This window comes from Girardinichthys multiradiatus, chromosome 2, assembly GCF_021462225.1.
Source record: "Girardinichthys multiradiatus isolate DD_20200921_A chromosome 2, DD_fGirMul_XY1, whole genome shotgun sequence".
NCBI classification, from domain to species: Eukaryota; Metazoa; Chordata; class Actinopteri; order Cyprinodontiformes; family Goodeidae; genus Girardinichthys; species Girardinichthys multiradiatus.
Window position 1 is genome coordinate 25,440,501 of NC_061795.1, and position 23,943 is coordinate 25,464,443.

The 23,943-nt window shown below is 38.9% G+C and overlaps 1 protein-coding gene across 1 annotated transcript in view; it reads left to right on the forward strand.

The window, feature by feature from the left end:
* Positions 1-972: 972 nt before the first annotated feature.
* The window catches only part of dennd4a (DENN/MADD domain containing 4A), a 28,155-nt gene continuing 5,184 nt past the window's right edge, over positions 973-23,943 (forward strand). Inside the window, exons 1-23 of the mRNA XM_047347284.1 lie at positions 973-1,190; positions 6,831-7,162; positions 7,288-7,534; positions 8,119-8,188; positions 8,285-8,454; positions 9,194-9,432; positions 9,546-9,612; positions 9,764-9,822; positions 9,922-10,066; positions 11,087-11,262; positions 11,590-11,690; positions 14,023-14,241; positions 14,791-14,936; positions 15,726-15,746; positions 16,944-17,077; positions 17,294-17,426; positions 17,653-17,859; positions 17,970-18,098; positions 18,213-18,357; positions 20,495-20,617; positions 21,334-21,444; positions 22,220-22,965; positions 23,075-23,285. Of these exons, the coding sequence (XP_047203240.1) occupies positions 6,852-7,162; positions 7,288-7,534; positions 8,119-8,188; positions 8,285-8,454; positions 9,194-9,432; positions 9,546-9,612; positions 9,764-9,822; positions 9,922-10,066; positions 11,087-11,262; positions 11,590-11,690; positions 14,023-14,241; positions 14,791-14,936; positions 15,726-15,746; positions 16,944-17,077; positions 17,294-17,426; positions 17,653-17,859; positions 17,970-18,098; positions 18,213-18,357; positions 20,495-20,617; positions 21,334-21,444; positions 22,220-22,965; positions 23,075-23,285 (3,910 nt within the window). The 5' untranslated portion in view covers positions 973-1,190; positions 6,831-6,851. The remainder of the gene's footprint in view (positions 1,191-6,830; positions 7,163-7,287; positions 7,535-8,118; positions 8,189-8,284; positions 8,455-9,193; positions 9,433-9,545; positions 9,613-9,763; positions 9,823-9,921; positions 10,067-11,086; positions 11,263-11,589; positions 11,691-14,022; positions 14,242-14,790; positions 14,937-15,725; positions 15,747-16,943; positions 17,078-17,293; positions 17,427-17,652; positions 17,860-17,969; positions 18,099-18,212; positions 18,358-20,494; positions 20,618-21,333; positions 21,445-22,219; positions 22,966-23,074; positions 23,286-23,943) is intronic.

The following is a 23,943-nucleotide window of genomic DNA, read 5'->3' on the forward strand; positions in this document are numbered from 1 at the left end:
TAAAAACAACTATCCCTTAAAGCAATTAATCATCTTAGTAGTTAACAAGCCGCAGTAAACATAAAATGCAAAAATGATCAAGATTGGACATTGTAAAAGTGACCTTAGTGGTGCAGTGAGATTTGGTGGACAAGAGTTTAACCGGAAGCTGCCCCCCTCCCCCCAATCAAACTCTGGCAAGTACTCTACACAACCTTGAGCCGGCCCTGTGTTGTATTAAATTATATGACACATCGAATCATGTGGCAGCGTTTAACATTTAGCTGCACCAGCTGCACTTTATCACTCGACCCGCTGGTTTAAGTCATGGAAATCCTTGGAAAACAAAGCAAAAAGGAGCAAACTGTATTTTTAATTAAATGAGTGAAAAAACCCAATGGATTAAAGTGTCATTTTTGTCATCTTAAATGTTTTGAACTTACAATTCTTTATGGTACACTTATGATTCTACCTCATCATTTTAGTGGTGTCAAATCTCTAAGAGTTGTAAGAACAAGATTTTGGGCGTCACCTCCGCCAACGAGGTTGTGTTTTTAGTTGAGTCTATCTGTCTGTCTGTTTTACCATCTTTATGGAAAACGTTACAGAGGAATTCTTGTGAGTTTTTTTTATTTATTTTTTTTACCAGTGTCTTAGCCCAAAGAAGAACCCATTAAGATTCTGTGGTGATCCAGATCATGATCTGGATGCAGGATCTGTATAGTGACCATACTTTGGATGGCGGTCTCTCTGGCAGTCTATATTTTTTCAATTTTTTTGCCTCACATTTCACAAATGTATTTTTGTCATTTTCGCATCTTGTTGGGGCAAGTTCATCAACCACCCAGTATGAACTTGTTTTCCAGTATAAAGTGTGAAGAAACACCGCCTCGAACGCTGATTTTCTTTTTTTTTTTTTTTGTCACAGCCACCAGCGGCGTCATCAGTGACGTCAGTAAGGTTTGTAATCAGTCACGTGGTCAGCGCAGGTCTGGATAAAACGCTGCTCCAGACTACACAGCCTATTTATTTAGACCCCTGTGCTCTACATGGATTTTAAACACACTCATTTAAAGTGAATATACGTAGATTTTTATATATATATATATATATATATAAATAGACGAGGTAAGCAGTGAGGAATAGCTACACGTTTAATTTGAAAGAAATCCAGAGGCTCATTCCGCAGATCATCCTTCTGTCTTCGTGATGTGAGTACATGCTTATTTAACCGAAGGAAAGCGCCGCTACATATCCACCCTTTTAGTCTGCGGTAGTAAGATGTAGAAGCTAAAATCACTGATTTCTGCTTTGTTTCATTTGATTTGATAGCCATGTAAACGTTGGGTCATTAATTCGAATTAAAACCCAACGAGGAATGTGCAGATATCCTGGCATAATGACATGTTTTTGCTGTGATTTGCTGGGCGTCTATCAGCTCCTGAACCCAATGGAGGGGTGTCCATTCCATCCCTGGTCGATGCTGTGTAAAATGGCTTTTTTAGATGTGAACAAAGGAATAAAACGCTTCGGCCAGTTATATATGTATATATATTTAACTGGATTATTTATTCAATGCATATATTTCTCCCGCACATGATGCATGCTTTGGAGACTAATCCTCCACGGATCTTTGGTGTATGTTCTCCCTCATCTTCTGCTCTGTTTATTTTGGGGGGGGGGTCTCATCATGTAGGAGCCAGGGTCTCCTTGTCTGCAGACAGGAGCCATGCAAATGGCCGATGAGGGTGAAGGTTGTCTTTATGGCTAAGTGGGAACGGATGAGTGAAATAGCCTGCGTGTTGTAGTGGTTCCCTCTGCCCATCGTCCCTGCCCCCTATGTTGTTAGCTCAGCTCTCTAATCTCTGCCCAGCTCGGCTGTCCAGCAGCCGCTGCCTCTGTCTCCTGGTTCACAATTACAACATGAGTCAAAGCACAGGCTCAAAGCTCGATTAAAAAATGTTTACCTTTTGAAGAGAATCTGTTTCTGGAGGTTTAAAGTAAACGATTCTGTGAAAGTGCAGAAAAAAATGTTCTTGAAATGAAATGCAAAATATCAGTATTTAGAAGCAACCTATTTATTTATTTATTTATTAAGAATTGCAAAGGTTGTGTACTGCTTGTTTATTTAGTTTTTTGTTGGTAGAAACCAATAAAATTAAATTAGAAAGTAACCTGTCAAATCACAGAAAACATCCATATTAAAAAAAATATATATATATTTGTAGCAATGCTAAAATGACAAAAGTGATGTAAGACACATGGAATTGTTTCTTAGAATGAGATCTGATACATTTTGACGCTGTAGGAGAATCCTTAGAGTGGAGCCTCTTTCAGGGGAAAATAGCTCTGATGAAAGATTGGAAATAATTGGCAGAAGTCCTTTCGAAGCTACTGCTTAGCTAACAGCTACTGATGACTCATGTACACAGTGGATGTGAATGGGGAAGTTGGTTTGTTAGCTAACAAGAAGAGGAAATCCACCGTGTCCTTATTTGTAGCGCAAATATGAAGAAAAATGTGGGGAATGAAAATATTACAGCTCCTGTGGAGCCCATGAGTCACAAACATACATTTGACTACATTTGATTGTGAAGTGCGTTTAGGGAGTTTTTGGTCAAATTCAGTGACAGAAAACAGTTCTTAAGCCACTGTGAAACTGTTCGTCTGTTCAGCATCCACGCACCCTGCTGTGCAATTATATATGTTTATGACAGCATAATATTCACACATTTGGCTATGGATGACTTTATAACTTTCAGGTATTTCATTTAAAAAAACAAGCGGAAGTGCAGTGATCCTAACATGGAACCTTGTGGTACCTCACTTTGACAGTTTTGCAACGTTGATCTTGCACTGTTTACTTTATTACAGTGTTCTCCAGTATTGTCATAGGTTTGAGTGTATGAAATAAAAGTGGGAATACATTGAATAAACCTTGAATATATAGAATAAAACTCTAGGTTGGTGTGGGCTCAAGGACTTATGGGTAATGTGGATCGTTATCGTAACTTCCAGTTTGTGTTTATTATGTTTGTTCATGTGTTCAGTTGCCTACCATTATGTGGGGGTGCAATCTTTACAGATAGGTAAAGATGGCACCACAAGTTTAAAAAAAAATATTTTGTTAAGAGTAGTGCACTTCTGATGCATTTAGTTCCTAAACATATGGTGCTTTTGGCAAATGAATAAAGTAATTACAATTTGACACCTCTAAACGTTTGATTCCATTTGAGTGAATTGACGAATCTGATTCCATGCTTTATCTATTTACTGCATAATGGTTCAACCAATGCGTCACATCTAAATGTTTTAAATTTGCTGTTAAACGCTGGTATGGATACATGAAGGAGTGAACCTATGTAGGAATGCATATATTTACTCTGTTATAGGGATCCTGTGGAGTGGACTAATAAAATAAAACTACCAGACCTAATAAAAGACAACATCTGTAATAATGAAATTCTAATTATTGGGTTACCAGAATCGTGTTTGAAGCAGCACAAGCATAGAAAAGTTCTACATGCACTTCTGTGCGTAGTTTTAATATTGTTGCCATGGTGAGGATTAGTCATAAATTTAGTCTTCTGTTTCCTGTTGAGGGGGAGGAATAGATGCAGTCAGTGTTGTGGTAGTTGAGAGCAGAGATTACTTTATTTAATCCAGAACCTTTTAAGTATTAAATGACACATCTGTTGGGCTATCAGATGTGTATTTGCATCCAAGCACTTAGAACATTTTCTGCAGTAATCATTGGGACCAGGTATTTACAGAGTGGATTAAATGTTATATCATACTAAAGAAGAGGTGAATCAGCTGAAGAGATATTTATCATATGAAGTACATTCTCAGCACTGATTAAAAATGCATTGTCTTGGGATATAATGAAGTTCCTTGTAGAGCTTTTATATTTTGTAAAGTCTGTGTAATGTATTTGAATATTACAATGTTATAATTTTGACTTTTTGTAAATAGAGTTAGGAAAAATACCACCAACAAATCAAATGCCTTAGTAAGCATAGGCAAATGAAATGCTAAATGTTTTGCTATTCCTCGGTTTAATGCAACATGCACTAAATTAATGTCAGAATATGCCGGTACAAATATATAGATCAATAGCAGTGCTATTTTTTTTAGTTTTTTTGAAAGATTTATAGTTCAGTAGTGACTTTGGTACCAAAAACATGTTCTTTAAATGACCAAAAACAACAGCGTATAAAAATATGAGTCTATCTTTAAAATACAGCTGTAAAACGTTTGCTAAAAGCCTTCTTGTTACCTTGGCTGTTTCGTTCACTTGCAGCTAGGGATTTTCCTTTATTTTCAAATCCTCCTGTGCAGTGTTGAAAATAGACACGTCAGTTTCTTCATAAATTCTTGGACCTTTTGCCTCCACATCATTTTTGATAAACGTTCAGTTGACAAACAATATATTTCGTTTTTATCTATGTTTCACTCCTTTGTTTAGATAAATCTGTGCTTGACTGAATTATATCGGAGGTTCTAAATCAGAAATGACTTCTTAGCTGACATTTTCTGAACTCACACTGACAACTACAGAAATGCTTTGTAGAATTAATTAAAAAGCAAAGATCATATGTTCTGCTTTCACCAAATCTGAAAATAGACCTACATATTTTCACTAAAGCTTTTATTGAAATGTTTTGATGCTTTTTGTGACGCTTAAAAGTAGAATTAGTGGTGCAACATAATAAGAAGGCCGTCTTAAGGGGGGTGTAATTTGCTTTTGTCTATGTCACCAGCAACACGAGAGAATATCTGAAGTGCTACTTATAAAAAAAGAATTCAATATTTTTTAAAATAAATAAAATGCAGCTTTTTTTTTATAATTTGCCCTACATGCAACAATTTAGATCACAGACAACACTAATTAGTGAAACACAGGGAATGCTGGACAGGAACAAATGTCAGATGAGCCTATGGGGCTATGAACGCCCTAGTCTTGATGAGTCATGATTTATAAAACCTCTGCTTCCACTGTGCATTAAACAAGCCTATTATAAAATGCAGGATATGTTGAACAGAACATTACTTGCTCATTATTCTGACCGTACTTTAACTATTTTAGTCAAATTCTTAAATCTCAGCATCATTTGGTTCCTGGCTGAATTTTCTTTTCATTGCGTATCTGTATCGAGGTAAAACCAGCAAAGGCGAAAAAGTCCCATAAAGGTGAGGCAAGGCCACAGCTTCTTCTCTGCCAGGGTCCTCAAAAGTGACACATCCAGCACAGAGGGAGGGGAAAACACTTTACATCAACTCACACATATCTCAGTGATGGAAAAAAAATAAATAAATAAACAAGCGATGAGTGTGGGGGTACTGCTGGAAGAGATAAAGCAGGCTCTTCAGCTGAAGTAGAATACGCTGACCCAGGGCACCGTTCTTTGTGATAAACCCACAACAAGCTGTTTCACAGGCACTCCTGATATTTCTTTCATTTATCATGATATTGTTGAGGCCCAGAACAAATGTTGCCTGAACGCTGAATTGCTCCAAGTTTTTTGAGAAAATACATTTCGAACTCAATTTGAATTCTGCATACACTGTGCTTTCAATTCTGTGTTTCTTCAGAGACATGTGTTTTATTTCACATAATCAGTTATGGCAGCTAGGTCATTAAATGTTTAATGCATATCCCTGTGAAATATTGTGTTTCCACAATATTGCTTCCAGATCCTATATATTCTCATTTCTTTTCTGTGATGTGAGGTACATTTGTAATGCAGTAAGGGCGGCTTGTTTTCTTGCTCTATTGTGCTCCTTTTTTATGTGTCATGCATTATTAAGCTGCATATATCAAAAGTATTCATTACTTGTCAGTTAATAGCGTTCACTATAGCTTTGTTCATTTCTGTGGCCAAAATAAACATGTATGTTAAAAAAATATGAATGGAAAAAAGCGATCACAAGACTTCAAAGAAAGCAGCTGAGAAAAAGACTAAACCCCAAACTTGGACATCAATGCATAACACTATGTCTGCTGTCCATATAGTAATGCTTTACAAGTATATGTTGTTTAATCTAAAGAGAAAGATGACTTCAGGAGAAATTCTGTCTGAAAGCAGTAGCTTGGAGACCTAAAACACCGGCACCCAATGGAGGACCTTAAAGCTTTTTGTGGGGAGCTCAGTCTGCTTATAATTTACCAATTTTTTTGTTACTTCTTGTGACACCACGTGTAACAAAAACTGCCACTGAAAAGACACATTTTTTCAGAAATTAAATTAGACCATGCCGTTTTAGTTTAGATTACTGTCATATCCATCATAATCTCTTCAGTGTTTTCTGTCAGAAAAAACAGATAAACTCTGAGCCAGTTTTCAAGTTTAGAGTGTGCAAGAGAGCACATACAGTTAGTCACAGTAAAAGCTCAGTGAGTAACTATGTCTTGGAGTTAAACACTGAAAGACGGGGCCAAGTGTATCATCGGTAGAAGGTGAGCATTAGTTCTGACCAGCATTTATATTCAGAGACCCGAGGGCAACACTGCTCCCATTTCTCCCAACAACTGTATCACCAGAGTAGTCTGTATTATATTAACAGCTCATGCAGTGGTCTGTGTCACCAGAAATCACACTAATATCCTTTCAACTTAGTGCTGTTAGAAAATTCCAGTTTCAGTTTTAGGTTTTTGGCTTTAAATCTTTAAGCATTAACACAATACTATGTACTCATGGAGGGCTGTGGAGGCGACACATATTTAGCCATTGTTCAGTGCTCAGCTCAGTAAGGTATCAAGATGAAAAACTCTCGCACTTCTTTTAAAGCTGGACTGGACTTTGTATTGCAGAGAAAATGAATAATGACCCCTCCTTTTCTAATTTCAGTTCATAGTGTGGTAATGGGAAATGATGGAGGATAAAGCGCCCCGTGTAGCCGACTACTTCGTGGTTGCTGGCCTCACCGATTCATTGAAGCCCCTGGAGGAGGACCTGCACTTAGATGATGCTGGCACCAAATCTGTTAAACCCAAAGCCCCTATTACCGATGTTGCTGTAGTGATACGGTCCCTTGGTGAAGAGGTGCCCCCAGGCTTCACCTGTGTGGAGAGCACCCCCTCAGGCCTCTCAGCAGAGCTTAATGGAGCCAGCCTCAGGGGCCCACAGATCTTCTTGTGCTACAAGAGAGGCAGAGATAAGCCTCCACTGACAGATCTTGGGTAAGACCTAATCCTCGCTCACTGGCCCTTTAATCACATCACCTCTAATCACTTCTCTACCTTGGGACACATTAATCTACTCTTAGGATCACTGTATAAAAATTCTCACCCTTCCTGCGTTCCAGTGTTTTGTATGAGTGGAAAGAGAAGCTGAAGCCTGGATGCCACATCGTCCAGACTACGCCCTCGGGTCGCCCCGCCAACATCAGCAACTCATCCTCCCAGCGAATCTACATCACATACCGGCGTGCGCCGAAGAGCCAGCCTCATACTTCCCTGGCTGTCACCGATGTCTGCGTCATCGTTCCTGGCAAGGGGGAAATGCCTCCTCACACTTTCTGCAAGGTGGACAAGAACCTCAATAGCAGCATGGTGAGACAGAGCTGCAAAGTATCCACATACAGTACCTTGCAAAAGTATTCCTTTTAAACGTGCTTCATTTTGTCATGTTACAAACACCATTGTGTTTTATTTGTATTTTAAGGGAACCATTTTCCTTAAAAAAAAACTAAATCTGAAAAGTGCGCCTTGCATTTGCATTCTGCACCCCCCCTCCCCCCCCTCCAGTCCCCGAGTCAATAATTTGCAGAACCACCTTTTGCTGCAATTACTGCTTCAAGTCTTAAGTTATGTCTCTATCAGCTTTGTACATCTAGAGAGTGATATCTTTGGCCATCTAGTTATGTGACTAGTAAAGATGGCAATTTATTTCTTTTTGCTAAAGTTTTGCAAACTGAGTATCATTTTCCTTCAGGTTAACAGTTGTGTGCTAGACTGTGTTGGTTTATTGCACGAAATCAGAAAAAAATAACATCACAGTTTGTGGTTATAGTGTGACAAAATGTGGAAAAGGTTCAAGAGACATGCATCTTTTTAAATTCCACTGTATGTCAAATGTCCCTCTACTAATACTGCAGGTTTTTATTTATCTGTGATGTTTTGTTTTTACTCTTTAGTGGGGATCTTCAGTCTACCTTTGCTATAAGAAGTCTCTTGCTAAGGCTAACACAATTGCATACAAAGCAGGTAAAAAAAGATGTTTAAATGTGGCTATGTGTCAGTAATGAATAGTTAAAAAAACAGCAGTTTCAAACCTACTTTTTTTACCTGTGTTGTGCTCAGGTTTGCTGTGCAGGTATCCCAAAGAGGACTACGAGTCTTTCCCACTGCCCGAGTCAGTCCCTATGTTCTGCCTGCCAATGGGGGCGATGATTGAGTGTTGGCCAGCTCACACCAAACACTCTCTGCCCGTTTTTTCCACATTTGTACTGACGGGAGCTTCTGGAGAAAAGGTATAACCACCTATCTGCATCGGTTATATCAAAAACCACATTTTTGTTGAACTTGTGCGCAAGCAGAGCACTCTGAGAATCCGACTCTTATACCAATATTGATATTGAAACCACTACTCTCTTTGACCTAAGTTTCAATTACATCAGTGCTAGTTAGGGAGTTCCCACACCAGTTGGACCTCTTAATACACACATTCAACCTTAATTGCCTCATTAAGGTTAGTCTCGTTAGTCTTTTTTTTTTTACCTTTTTCAGTGCATCACGTTCACTAATGGATTTGCTTGTTCATAAGGTGCTGCAGTAAGAATGACACACAATATTAATCAATTTCTTCATCTGACTGGAATCCAAAGTGGTCCAAAAGCTGTTTTAGGAATACTAAGTGGCTGTTAGCTCTCGTAAGCAATGCAGCATAAAAGATTGTTTGTGCAGCCCATCTTTTGAATAATGAATGGCTTCTGCAGCAATTGGGCTGGTGTGCAAGTCCGAATGCCTGAGTGCTCATTTCGTCGTGCCTGCAACCTCTTGTCTGCAGGCTATTCTCATAGTGCCTCAGGCACAGACTGATTTGTTCATCTTCAAAGGACCAAGGATGATTTTGTCAATTTATCTACAATCTGTAAGATTATAGCTAAATGTTCTGTCATAACCGAATTCATTCAATGGTCCCCTGGCTAATTATTTGTATAATCGTTTTAGGAGGCATCATTATTCACATTGTGATCCTCTTCTGTGCAGGTGTATGGAGCAGCTATCCAGTTTTATGAGCCTTACCCAGAGGAGAACCTTTTGGAGCGTCAGCGGTCACAACTGGGCCTGCCAAACTGTCATCTGGGACCTGAAAGCAGTAGAAATGTTTACAACAACAAGAGCATCTGTTTACTCTCCCACTGGCCCTTCTTCCAGTCCTTCAAGAGCTTTCTCACATTCCTGTACCGATATTCCATCTCTGGACCGCATGCACTCCCAATTGAAAAGTAAGCAGATATTATTTACTTTTGTTGTTATTTAAAAAAAATGTTTGTAGCCAAGATCATTAATTGTTCATCACATGAACAACTTTATTAAAAGTTTAATCTGTCTCTCACAGGCACATCTCTCACTTCATGAAAAATGTTCCATTTCCCTCTACCCAGAGACCAAGAATCCTTGTGCAGGTGCAATGAGAAAATTAGTTTCACTCTTTATTGTGTCTTTTCTCAATCCTGTAATTCCTTTTTATTAATTCTAAATCATAAATTTAGAACCCAAAGGATCTTGCCACTATGTGCAAACTCATTAACTTTTTAACTTGTTTGTCCTTTACAGTTGTCTCCACATGACAGCCTGATTCTGAGCCAACCTGTGTCCTCTCCGCTACCTCTTAGGTAGAGAATTTAAGATTAATTGTAAGATAGCGTAATGACAAAATACCACTTACTTCTTGGTCTTCATAAATTAATCTCTCTGTGTTTTTCCTTCTGAAGCGGTGGGAGCCTCTCCACACTACTTCTGAATTTGGGGCCAAAAAATGCAGTCACCCTGCTTGTGCTGGCCGTCACCGAACACAAGATCCTGGTTCATTCCTTGCGCCCAGCTGTGCTCACCAGTGTTACTGAGGCCCTTGTGTCTGTAAGCTTTTGGTTCTTTGTATCCCCCTTTTTTAATGATAATCATGCAAAAGAGAAATCATCCCAACATAAAGTTGAGATGGATGCACATTAAATCACATAAAAAGTAGACGATCACAGTCATCTCTACCAGTGTTGTAGCATAAGCACTCCTAAATAAACATTTTCCTCCAAAATACATGTGTGTATTATATACATATATAGTCATCAGTCAGTCAGTCATTTTCTACCGCTTATTCCATAGTGGGTCACGGGGGAGCTGGTGCCTATCTCCAACAGTCTATGGGCGAGAGGCGGGGTACATATATATATATATATATATATATATATATATATATATATATATATATATATATATATATATATATATATATATATATATATATATATATGAGATGAAAATACAGAAGAGTAACTTATTATAGAAATTGAGTCCCTTGTTTCCTGCAGTGTCTGTGGATAAAGTTCTGCTCTGTCATTCACATCTACACATCAGTGACATGAATTTCTTATTATTGTTTTTATTGATTCTTTTGAACTGTTTTTTCCCTACAAAGGAAAAGTTTTGCAACATACAACTTTAACCATTTTCAAAAACAAGATTTTGGTGCACAAGTTAGAATTTATTGTGGATTTCTTCAAATCTATACCGAGTCACCAAGCTTCTGCAGTAATTCTGGCTGGATATTTGATCCCTCTTCTCGCCATAATTGGTACAGTTAGTTGAAATGGGCTATTTATTAAAAAAATTAGTGGAGATGTCTGTATTTTTGTCATAATTTTGAACATCTGTGGATTAGAGAAAATTTACAATAAATCTAAACTTGTGCAGCTAATTTTTGTTTTAAAAAAATCATTGAAGTATGCTGTATCATTGTTACACCTAGGAAAAAAATGGTTCAAACCAAGTATTAAAAAACCATACTTAATAGTGCATTTATAACAATGTTCAGTGTTTGCAAACTTGTGACTGAAACTGTATGTTTGTTTTTACTGATGGATTTGTTTGCTGTCCTCTCAGATGATCTTTCCTTTCCACTGGCCTTGCCCCTACATCCCTCTGTGTCCACTGGCCCTGGCAGATGTTCTTAGCGCACCCTGCCCTTTTATCGTGGGTTTGGACTCCAGATACTTTGACCTTTATGTTCCTCCTGCAGATATCAGCTGTGTTGATTTGGACACCAACACCATCTCCCAGTAAGTGACCTCTGACTGTACACAGCGTGTAATAGATCAACTTTAATACACCATGCCAAAACTCATTTCTCTTTTTTAATGTAATTCTGAAAGTTATTCCTCAAGGTTATCAGTGTCTGTCAGTAGAAGCCTCTCTTATGTAATGAGTGTAGCGGGAATGTGAAGTATTTTGCTGTATAGAGCACACATGCCTCCCACATTAACTCGAACACTTTCGCAGAGATTAAGATGTCAGTGCTAATGTTGGTGAACCTGTTCTATCTTTTTCCAATATTTCTCCACTGTCCTCCCCCCCTACAATGAAAACCATTTGGTTTTTGCTTTCAGGAAAGACGAAAAGAAGGCTCTAACATGGAAAACCTTGCCCAGGAGAGCCTGTAAGCACCTTCTGAACAGCCTGAATAAGCTCTATCAGCAGCTCACAGAGGGTGAGTCCAGTCCGACGCTGTGTCATTTTCCAAAGTGGTTTCATGCATAATTTAGACCTCTACATGAGTCTATTGAGTCAGCCAGGATGGTTGACTTTACGGGAAGCTGAGCTCACTGTTACTTAAAAACAACTTGCGATCTTCTCAGCATCACAGAAGATCTTGTTAATGATGTGACATTAGTTGCCTTTCTGCCACATTGAGTCTGGACAGGCATGCTGCGAGGATTTATATATGTATACATTTTCTTTTCCACAATCTACATAATCTCTTCCTTCAGCCTTTCTGGGTATTCATTTGCAGACATCAGACTTCTTATTAAGAGTACTTCTTCTGCAAGATGATTGCATGTAGAAAGGATTTGGGTGTAATTATTCCCAAAGTTAATATGAATTAAATAACAATTTCATAAAATTAGTGAGCACTAACAGGCAATAAAATAAGATGTCTAAGCACACTGATCTTGGCTTCAACTTCTCAAAAGAGGAGTGACTTTCAGAAAGTTTTAGGGGCATAATAGTGATTGAGGAACAAGTTCTGGTGGATATTTATCTCTGAAGTCAGAATTAGGATCTCTGCATGACATCAAACCCACGTTAACTGTATTCCAGTTCCATCACCAGAAACTAGTGGGGTTTGTTCCCTGTGGTTTGACCAGGCTAACTAACATTAGCACTACAAGCTAACAGTATTGTCTTTCTCTGCACTTTGCAGGTTCAAACACTATAGCAACACATTCATCGTAGGAGGTTAGCATGTGCTAAAAATGTCATTGTCAGTGGAAAATAAACTGTTTTCAATCCAGCTATCATAAAGTTTTAGAATGCGGAGCAGTCTCGTTGTTTATGACGTAACAAAACTATTTTAGAAATTAGGAAAACTATTTACTGTGGTTAGATGAGTCAAATTATGTTTCTAAATGGGAGGGCAAATCTGACATATAATATCAAATTTTTATTTCATCTGATTTATGGGGCGTGAGTTGCAGCTCTGTTTTAACACTTAAAAAGCTAGTTCCTTCTCTGTTCTGGTGTCTGTGATTGTGCTGAGGATTGTTATAAAGATCTTGTCTATAAAGCAGTTCCAGGTCACTTTGCCTCCTTTGCCTTATTCCCACCCATATTATTTCACTATGTGTTGCAGTTATGACCCATTCTACTTCCATTTTGTAAACAATAATAAACCATTTCTTACCCATGTGCATAACCATTGCTTTCAGTATATTTCTCTTGGTTATTTTAACAGATTATGGAGATGATCAAAAAATACTCATTTAACTGTAAATTGTGTTCTGAAGATGTTTTATTCCACACTTGAATCTCCATTTCAACTAAAATTTTATGAAATGTGGCAGGTTGTTACCCTGATCAAGTCAAAATAGCTGGGTTATTTCTTGTCACGGTGACATAATCACATTTTCTGACTGTAGGTTGTAATTAGGTTTAAGAATTACTTTAAATTATAGTTTTTTAAAGCATTTACAAAACATCGCCCTGACAGACGTCTTGTTTCCGTATTGGCAAAGGGGTAAAAGGATCTCCATCAGATCTACACACACATGTCTTCACGTATATCTTACTCGGGTTGAATGCAATACAATAGTTAATGTCGTGCGACTGGTTTACCTATTCCTCCCAAACCTGCCTCCTGTGGTTACTCTACAAAATCTACTAATTTTCTGCGACAACTGATACCTCAACTATCCGTGTAAAGTTTTTGCTACATATGCAAAGATCAGTCATGTTCTGTTCTTAGTTGATCCTTATTTGGCAGATAGAATTAAAATAGCTAAATAAATAACATAACGTACCCTGGCTATGCAAGGAGCTCAGTCATGTGACTAAAATGACATTAAACTGTAATACTTTGGTTTCTTACACAATTTTAGGTTGAAGTTCAACAGTAAAACTACTGTTTTTGCCCAGTTAAACTAACTCTGCCTCAGTTTTGTCGATATTAGTCAGTCAGGCAGTGCTTTTCAGCACCACATCGATCCACATTGAATTCTTCAGAGCTATTGACTGGATGTCTGTAAAACTCTTTACAGATATTGATGGTTCTGAAAAAATCACCTTTGGTGGTTAAACGACACAATTTGTGGGTATCATGCATCACAATATGTGACAAGTACTAACCCAGCACTGACACTGAAATGCCTTTTTATTATTGTGGTTGTGATGATTTGGCATCTTACTTCACTATAAGAGGCTTTGTGGTTTGCTGGTGTAATGCCATCCAATCTTTGTGACTTCCTTAACACTTCAGCAGTTTTCAGTAAGCTATGTTAATGTATTGACTAAATTTAAATCTTCTGTTTGGGTCTCTCTCTAAGGTTGCCAGTTAAATCGTGATGATGTGCAGATGGACCACATGGTAACTGACAGTGAGCTTTACGGAGCAAAGAGCCTCCACACTCTTGAGCTGGAGATCCAAGAAACTTTCCTCCGCTTCATGGCAGCCATCCTTCGAGGCTACCGCTCCTACCTGCAGCCCATCACCCAAGCCCCCTCTGAGAAGACCACGGATGTAACCTCCCTTTTTGACCTTCAAGGTAAGTTTTAGTCTTAGCCTGAAATACAATAGAGAGGAAAATCATCCAAATTGGTTCAAAAAGGATTACAAATGATAGGAATGTTTTACCTATTTTAGTAGGTACTGTATCTGAGCATAAATCACATTTTTCCTGGTGAACGTATATTCTAAATAAGTAATAATGTACTTTGTTTGACAAGCTATTGCTTTCCTGCCCTCGAGATTTATTGCTGTAGGGGTTGAAGTCTAAACGTCGGTTCTTGCATTAAAGTTTGCTTTAAATGAATGCTGGCTATCTAACTTTAGCATCTGTGGAAATTAGGCTTGGATGGCAAGTCAGACAAGCAGCATGATTAATAACACAATGTCCCTGTACATCTTTGTGCTCTTATGCAAGCAGAGCCAGAGAACAGCTTGTTTCAAACCAGATAGCTCATTTCCTAAAATATTGGTTTAGTGAACGTCTCGACCTCTTTTATGTTGTGCAGTCTAAGATTTAAAGATCTGATAGTTTTAAAGAAGAAACTAACTTTAAGTTTGTCATGAAATACTGTGTTTTTTTGCATAGGATTCCTAAAGAGCAGAGACCGCTCCCATCAGAGGTTTTACTCCCTCATGACCAAGACTCAGATGTTCAGTCGCTTCATTGAAGAGTGCTCCTTTGTCAGTGATAAAGACGCCAGCCTGGCTTTCTTTGATGAGTGTGTTGATAAGGTGAGGGTCACAGCTAATCTTTGCTCTGGAATTTTGGGCTGAATTAAAGCCCTGTCCGTGCTAACGCATTTTTTTTTTTTTATTCAAAACTGAGATTTTTTCTGTTTTTACAGCTCCCATTTTAATATAAACAAAGATTTTGATGAAAAAAAATTGAGGTTGTTAAAAATTCACTGGCAGAGATTCGTTTTAGTGTGCATTCATTATCATTGTAGGAAGTACAAACCATATCAATTAAGCCATTTTTATGTTTGTTTTTTTTTTTTTAAATGAATCTTTAGCTTAGCGTTGTTTTGCACAGGTTGATGTTATTAATGTAAATGTTATTGACACCTGCATGCACTCCATAGGAATTACAGTGGGAAAAGAACCAAGGCGGGCGCCTAGGTTGATCCGAATAACTCTGCTGTAAAGGAACAAACATTGGGTTTTGGGCCAATTAAATGAAAAAAAAAGGATAAACAGGAAATGGCAACTGGTAGCAATAGACATTTTACTAATAATGAGTATTATTTAGCTTTTTACACCAATTTTACTCTTAGTGGGTTTTCTGTTTCTGCCTTTTTCTAAATTCTAATTCTCATTTTTGTGAAGTGCCTTGAGACGATGTGTTGTGAATTGGCGCTATTTAAATAAAACTGAATTGAATTAATTTGAATTGAATTGAATTGAATTGAATTGAATTGAATTGAATTGAATTGAATTGAATTGAATTGAATTGAATTGAATTGAATTGAACTGAATGCTCTACCTTTTTGTTTCTTTGTCATTGTGGCTCCTGTCTGGTAGTTGTACACTTCTGGGAACAAGGTAAGCTACCAGAATTTGTTTGAGTTTTGTGAATAAATGTTTTGTCACAGTTTAGTATCTTTCTAAGGAACCCTGTGTCACACTTATAGGTGCCTTTTTTGTGCTTTTTCTTTGTCATTTTTTGAAATCCTGTTGGATGTTGGCAAGTTCTCATTATTTGTCGATTTCACAGTTTTTATGAACAATGTCTGTCAAAAGGCTTTGTTGCACAAACAAAAAAAATGACAAAACATCCTGCCCCCCTTTTTTATACAGAAAAAATATCTTCTCTGTGCGTGCAAAATTGTGCAATCAGGAAGTCACATTCAAATCTAGCAAGAACATTTAAAGGTTTGGTGTTGATGTTCATTTCTTCCAGTTATTATTGAGAAGTGCAAGCATTGATTCATTCATTGTTGATGCTGACATTGACAATAAATGCGTGATTGAGTAAGAGCTTTTGTGTGTGAGAGGAAGGACAGCAGTCCCAGAAGCGCTGAGCAGAACTGAAGCGAAGACAAATAGGTCAGTCAGAGTATGACTGAATCATCCTCTTAACTGAGCAGAATAAACCCCTAGTTTTGGCACGTTTCTACTGAGGGGACTGTTTAGCTCCTGTCATAATATTGATGTCCTGTGTGTAGAATAAGCTTGTAAGAAATAGATAAGGCTAATAGTTTTAGGTCATAATAGCAAGGATTCACGATGTCCTTGAATACTTTTAAATACGGTTTTGAATCTGAAATTCAGCGTGTTTACTGCTCCGAGCTGTAGCTTTTCCCTGATATGCCAACGAAGGAGCTTTGTTCAGCTCTCTCCAAACAGCAGATCAGTCAAGTTTGATATGAAGCTAAAATGGCAGTTTAGTATCCAGTAGTGCTGCCAAAGTGTCTCAATCAAATGGTTTAATGTCTCTGGGGCATCAATTTTGTCCAGGTCACTGCAGCCTACTTTTATTTAGTCTTGGAAGATTTATGGGATCAAGCCTGTGCTTTTGGCAGTGCCCCTCTTTAGATAGAGCACCATAATTGTGATGTAGATGGACTCATTACTGACAACTGCTGGTTATTACAGACGTTCATATGTGGCCAGATCTGAGGGCCCGTAATACCTCAGATACGATTGAGCCAGCATGCATATATGCAGTGGGTGTAATCTGAATATATGGTGATTAAAGATGAAGAACGCTGACAAGTATGTACTTCTCTTGTAAACCAGGTTGACAGTGATCGGCCAGAGGACACCAGACTAATTGAGTTGGATGAATCCCATCGCAGCGAGCACACAGTTTATATCAACCCTCCGGAACTGCCTCCCCTGCCTCAAGGAGAAGAACATCCTCTGTGCTATAGGTGTGATACACTTATTTATTTTTACTCTATTTTATTTGAACAGTGGATAAAATGATGAGAGAAGACACTCATGTGACCTCTTTAAAGTAAAACACATAGGTATTGGACTCTACAGCGCCTTGCAAAAGTATCCGTTTTACTAGACTATACTGCCAAAGTTCCCTTTTTGCTGTTTACTTCATTTGATTTATTATAAGAATTTCTCTGTCTGTGCAGCTACTCTGGGTTCCCTGTGCTAAGGTCTGTGCTTTTAGAGCCCCTGGAAGGACCAGAATCTATCTCCGCAGGCATTGCTTCACGCCACGTCACCCCAGCCAGTCCTACAGCCATTTTTAGACGCTCAAAACAGGTACGACCTTGTAACAGCTAGATGTGCTTGCCTTTTTTTTTTTTTTTACCAAAAATGTTAGAGATGAGTTACAAGCAAGAGATTACTAAAATAATATTGTTTTTTATTTGTTGGCTGTTTTTTGCATTACTTTTTTACCTGCTGTACAATCATGCATGACCCAATCAATAAATGTGAATGCTAATACAAATTTGGGTGCTAAAGAACAACTGTCTAATTTTCGCAGGAGATCAAATCAGCTCAGAAGATGGCCAAAACACATTCATCTATGCCTCAGATGTGGTCTACGTGTTTGCTTCGGCACTGCTACGGCTTGTGGTTTATTTGCCTGCCAGGATTTGTGGGAAACTGCCACTCCAAGGTGCGGGCCCTGCGCACAGCTTACGATGTATTGAGGAAGATGCAAGACAAGAAACTGCAGGCTCCTGATGAGGTATGAAATTACTTCATATAGAAATAAAGGTCCTGATGCATTGGGTTGCATTTTCTGAAACAAGCTCATGCTAATGTTTTAGTAAAACCTTTTTTTGTTTTGTGTTCCAGGTGTGCTACCGTGTGCTGCTGCAGTTGTGCGGTCAGTACAGCCAGCCAGTGTTAGCTGTCAGGGTGTTGTTTGAGATGAAGAAGGCAGGAGTTCAGCCCAATGCGATAACTTACGGATACTATAACAAGGTGCGTACTGTTGCTATAAACACAGACTATGAGCAGAGAGATTATTTGACACTACATTTAACTGTAACTATAACTGCAGACTTTTATGGCATTGTATTGTTTTCTTTTCCAAAGGCTGTTTTGGAAAGCACCTGGCCCTCCACCACCAGAGGAGGGTACTTCCTGTGGGGGAAACTGAGGAACGTGATCCTTGGTGTTCTTCAGTTCAAGCAAGCAGGGAAAAAACAACAGACTCCACACAAAGACCCCCAGCTTTCAGGTGAGAACGCTGAACAAACTTACTCAGTAACGATGTCTAGTATTTGTTTGAGAATATCAGACAAATGAGGGCCCCTAATAATGTCAGGTAGTAGCCAGATGGTCACTTTTTAAATTGTACTGCATAAACATCAAGAATCCACAAACTGCGCTTTTAGTTTTAATGCTTATCAGAAGGTAAAACTGTGCTTTTATCAACCATCCCATGGTTAAGTTTCAGCAGGACAACCTTTTGTTTTTGCTTTTATCTAATTCTGCAAATACATCTACAGTGTTCAAAAACCTCATGTCTTGCTCCTGCTGATGAGGCGTTCATGTGGCACAGTTTGCTGAAGGGCTAGGCAATTAACCATGCACACAAACAAATATTAAATAAGTCATTTTCCTGCTTTATAAACTTTGTACTTTGCTTTGAGCGTCATAACACTTAATGTCTAGAGTTTCAGCTCCTCTCTGTATAGCTCACAACTGCATCTGTGAGGACACACCTCCACCTCTCATGTGACCTCTGAACAAAGTGGGTCACATGAGAGATCAGAAAATTGCAGCAGCCAAAATAGTCTCTCTTTCATTGTGAATGTTACCATAAAGAATGAAAAACGCTTAAGTTCTTAGGGGAAAAAAACAGATGAATTAGTTTCACAAAAGGATGTTCACAGTCTATAAATACGGTTTTGCAAGCTATGCACACAATATAGTAGGTGATTTAAAAAAAAGACACATTTTGGTTGTAGGACTTGCTGGGACTGCAGCTGACAAAATGAATAACTGCATACCAACAACAGATATTGGAAGTTGAGTTTAATCAGACACTGATAATAATACTGCCATCGTTTAGTCTGTCTAGTACACATCTATTACAGTCTGGTTTGGGTTAGTCACAAAACAGGACAGGGCCTAACTGCAATGAACGATCAGGTCCGCAGAGAGAATCATCAGAGCTTACCTCACCTCTACCCAAAACTTGTATCTGTCTAGGGTCAGGAAACAGGCCACTGATATCTCTGCACACATCCTGGACACAATCTTTTTAGATTTGTATCTACAGGCCAGCGCTTCAGATCATTGTTTGCAAAAATCTGCTGCAACAGAGACAGTTGTCTCTCTGATAAACACGACGAACACCTTACAGCCTGAGTCAATCTCCCCTGAAGTTTATATATTTAAATGTATTGTCTGTACACTCTGACCATCTGACACCGAAGTCAAATTCCTTGTTTGTGCACATAGACTTGGCCAATAAAGCTGATTCTGATAAAGATATAATGATGCCTTAATTGGGAGCCCATGTTGATAGTTGGAATTGTATTTGAAAATACATATACGTATATTACCCAAAACTTTAATGACGATCAGTTTAATGTGCACCTTAAGTTGAGTTCCAATAGAAATGAAGCATGAACTAAATGTCGTTTCTAACAATAATACAGATGCATTAAGATGTGTATGTGCATTTAGTAAACAGAGATTTATTGTGTTAATTTCCTTGGCCTAAGTTGCTGTGGCTCCAGATGTATATATACAGTGTAACTGAGTGATACTACGGGAGCACTTGTTTTTCAGCACTCTTAACGTTAATCCCAGCTACAGCCTCAACGGCACATATTGTTCCCTGTTTGCCTTTCCTTAATGACACTATAATGTACTCATAATTAAACAGAGTAAAATGTTTTCCTCTCAGTGGACAGGTTTCTCCTGCTGACATATTCTCTAATTCCCTAAACCATAGACCATCTCTACTATAATGAATGTTGTGTGGGGGTTCTAATGAAAACACCATGTCTTACTATGTAAATGGTGTTGTTGCCGATGTGGATGTCATGTTGATTTTGATTTGATTCTATTAACATAATAGAAACATTTTCATGCTAAACTCCAATATTCCGCAGCTCATTTACAGTCAGAGAAATGCAAGACATCGACTCATGTTTCGTTGTCATTCTTTTCAGCTTAAAGACGATACGGAAATCTGTTTGGTCTCATTCAATCATGATAGGATTTGTGTGGCTCTCAGATGATAATAGTTTTTCCTTGGTTCAGTGATTGTTCATCCATGGCTCTTATGTAAGCTGGGCTATTGGTTTTCTGTCATGTTTTTAAGCTTCTCGCTCCTTTTCTCCTCGCTTGTCTACTTGCAGACGGCAGTGATCTCGACACAGTCAGCCATGGCAGTTTAGACAGCAGTAATGACTTAGTGGAACGCACCTCCATCGATACCGACTTCACTAAAATGGACTCCAGCGATGATGGATTGAGTACAGGTAGGAGGATGTAGCACCACTCCAAACTCTCTCTGATTTAGATGTTGTTCAGTTTTCACCTTAAAAGTAGATTGATGATGTGGAAACCTTTAACCTGCTCAAATCACAGTATACATGGATAATGCATCATAAGGTTTGGAATAAATTGCACTATTATCTTCCAAATAAATTACCTTCTGCTGATCATTTGATCCTTCAAAAAGTGATGATGCTACAAGTATAAGTATATGCATATGAGTATAAGTTATATTATTACTCATATGCAACTTAAAACAACTGGACTTAATACAAGAGATACATATACATCCATCTTAGCAATATCTAATGTTTGCTTTCACTCTGGTAAAACTTTCCTCCTCAACATTAAAATATAACCAAGTTATTAAAAAAGACAAAAAAATCTGTGTGATAGCTTTTTATCATACATGCTGACCTTGTAAGTACGATGCAAGTTTTGCATACTAATACATTATTCCTTTTCTGCTTCTCTTGCTTTTCTATTCTGGGAGTACTGTCTGCTGTGAGCTCGTGGCAATGTCAGTATTCTCTTTTGAAGAAATCTTCTGTGATCAGTTGTCTCTTAAAAAGCATCTTTAAAAACTAGCAGGATAATTTCAATGTACAGAGCTTCTTCTGAAGGAGGAAGAGGAAAAGTAAAGGAAATACGTAAGCCATAACAATAACACTCAGGGGGTTAAAGTGTATTTTTTCTCTAGGTGGGCAATCTGATCAAGGCTACGATTCCTTGTCGAAAGAGGAGGAGAGGCTGTGCAACCCAGAGAGCGATAATTCTGCAGCGGTGGAAGAAAAAGGACCGAAGCAGCCCAGTGAGTATTGGAGAGCTTTATACCTCGGGTCTTTCCCAATTTCGTGATCAGTTCTATAAAAATGAGTCACAGCGGACAGGAAAATGAGCGCTCTGTCTTTAAAAGCTGGGGAATAAAATCAAAGTGTGGGTGTAATGTTCTCTCATCCATCCATTTGCTGTTATATTTGAGTGTTTTTTTAGCATATCCATTTAGTAGATATGCTTAGTGTTATGTAAGCTAATGCTTTGTGTCAGAGGACATCTCTGTCCCTGTATTTGTTGGTAGTCCTCATTAATAGGTCTGAATTTGTAATCAGAGGCACTTATAATTAGCCATACAAAATAAGGTGGCTTCATGCTTTAACAGTTAAACAAAACTGTTAAATACCACAAGATCATGACAACCAGCATATAGGGATAATTAGCCAGTGCTGTTGATGTCTTGTAGTTGATTGCACACGAGAGGTGAGGGTTTTCTGAGTCAACAGAAAACCCTGCAGAGTGATTAGCAGCAATTATTGTGATTTTGTCTTCTAAGACATGGCATCATGTCTTAGGGGGGTGGTATGTAGATGAGTATCTTTAGCCATAGACTCAATAATTGCATTTTGTTTCATTCATATCTCCCCTGTCTGAGTTTAAGCCTTCAATATGCAGCTTCTCTCTTTCTATAAGAAGTTTCAAACTGATAGAAGCCAATAGTGTTTTTAAAACATTTCTGAATATCATTTCAAACATGTTTAAATAGCCGACTTCTCTTTGACCTAAATGTTTTGGTACGTTTTTAATCACAGACACTGGCACCATGGTTATTTCCAGCCCTAATGAGACTCTGTTGTGCCCAGTGCTGCCAAAGACCGAGAGGCCCAAATCTCTGGACTTGTCTGGTGGACAGGGATTAGTGATCCTCACTGTCCCTGTCTTTGGTTCGACAAAGCAGCATCATCTTGCTGCAGACAGACTACACGGTGTGGAAGAAGAGGATACCAAGACTGACGAGCAAAAATCAGTCAGAAAGAGACAGACCAATATGGAGACAGGGTATGATCCCTTATCACAGATGCCGCCAGCAGGAACAGAACAGCGGTTTGACCCGGGCAAGGTCAGCTCACCTAGTGCCAAAGAGACTGAAATGTTCATAAATAGCAGCAACAGCCCTTTGAGCAGCCGCTCATCCAGTGTGGTACTGCAGAACTCCTCAAGCCCATTGTTTCGCTCCACCTCATCAGCTCATACATCCCCACAGTCCTCCACCCTCAACGGCTCCAACGCACACCTCTCACTTCCTGTGAGATCCAAGGAGAGGCTAAAGTCGTCGCCATCTCTTCCTCTGGGCATGTGTAACAAAGACAGGGAAAGACCTTCTTCCTTGGCTTTACCATCCTCACCCAGTCCCTCCACCTCATCATTCTCCATGGACTCAATGTTGACTCCAACTCTGGATATCTTCAAGAACAGTGTCATATCAGCAGGAAAGGGTGTGGCCGAGAAGGCCAGCCGCCTCTACTCCCGTTTGTCCTCACAGACGTCATTAACACAGGTAAATTGGGAATTTTCATCCCATACGTTTAGCACAATTTTAATAACTGGCTCTAACATGAACTCAGGTGACTGAGTTGACAGGATTGTGTTATCTTTATTTCTTGCAGGAGGGAAACAGTGATCGTATGAGCGTTTCCTCGCTGACCTCAGCTGAGGTAGACTGCTCCTCACTGCTGGATAATGACTCCTGCCTGGATCCTCATGGCTTCACTTCCCCTCAGCATGGGAGCATATCACGGGTCAGGAGAAGCCCTGCTGCAGCTCCCCAAACCAACCCGAGCAGCCCAAACAGAGTGTTCAGACATAACTCCTTCTCTGGTTGGTTGAACATATTATCATTCTTCACACACAGTACTGTTGCAAACAAGCTCTTATATATGGTGAAAATGTATTCTTTAGCATTGTTCTGTAACAAAAACACCTCTAAATCTGGAACTAAGCTGAGAGAAGAGCTCACCATTGGAAAGATTTGAGTGCTGTTCTGTGGAAAACTAGGCCAACAGGCGTGAGGGAGGATTCAGTGCAGGTTCCTTTCTGCAACTAGCTGCTGGCTCCTATGCTAGACACGTGCATATACATTCACATGCACACACCCATTTGCGAGAAACGGATTTGCTAGACCTGGCCCACAAAAAGACATTGACTGATTCCCGACTTTAATGGGGAGGTTGATGCCTCAGTAAATGTAGAACATTTGTCCACCTCTGATTTGAACAATTAAAAACTATACAATTTGTTTTATTGTGCTAAGATGGACCGATCCAGTCTTGGCTTGAATCCTGATTTTTTTATCATCCCAGTTTGTGATGATGGCACATAAACTATAAAAGCCATTGTAATTTTTTTATTTCTGATTTCCACAGTTTAGCGCAGCAATGTAACTGTGTCAGAAAAAACACCTTTGTGGTGTAGGTTCGACCGCAGTGTCTGGTTATCATCCTGTTCTGCTTGTCCTCAGAGCAACGAGCAAGAAATA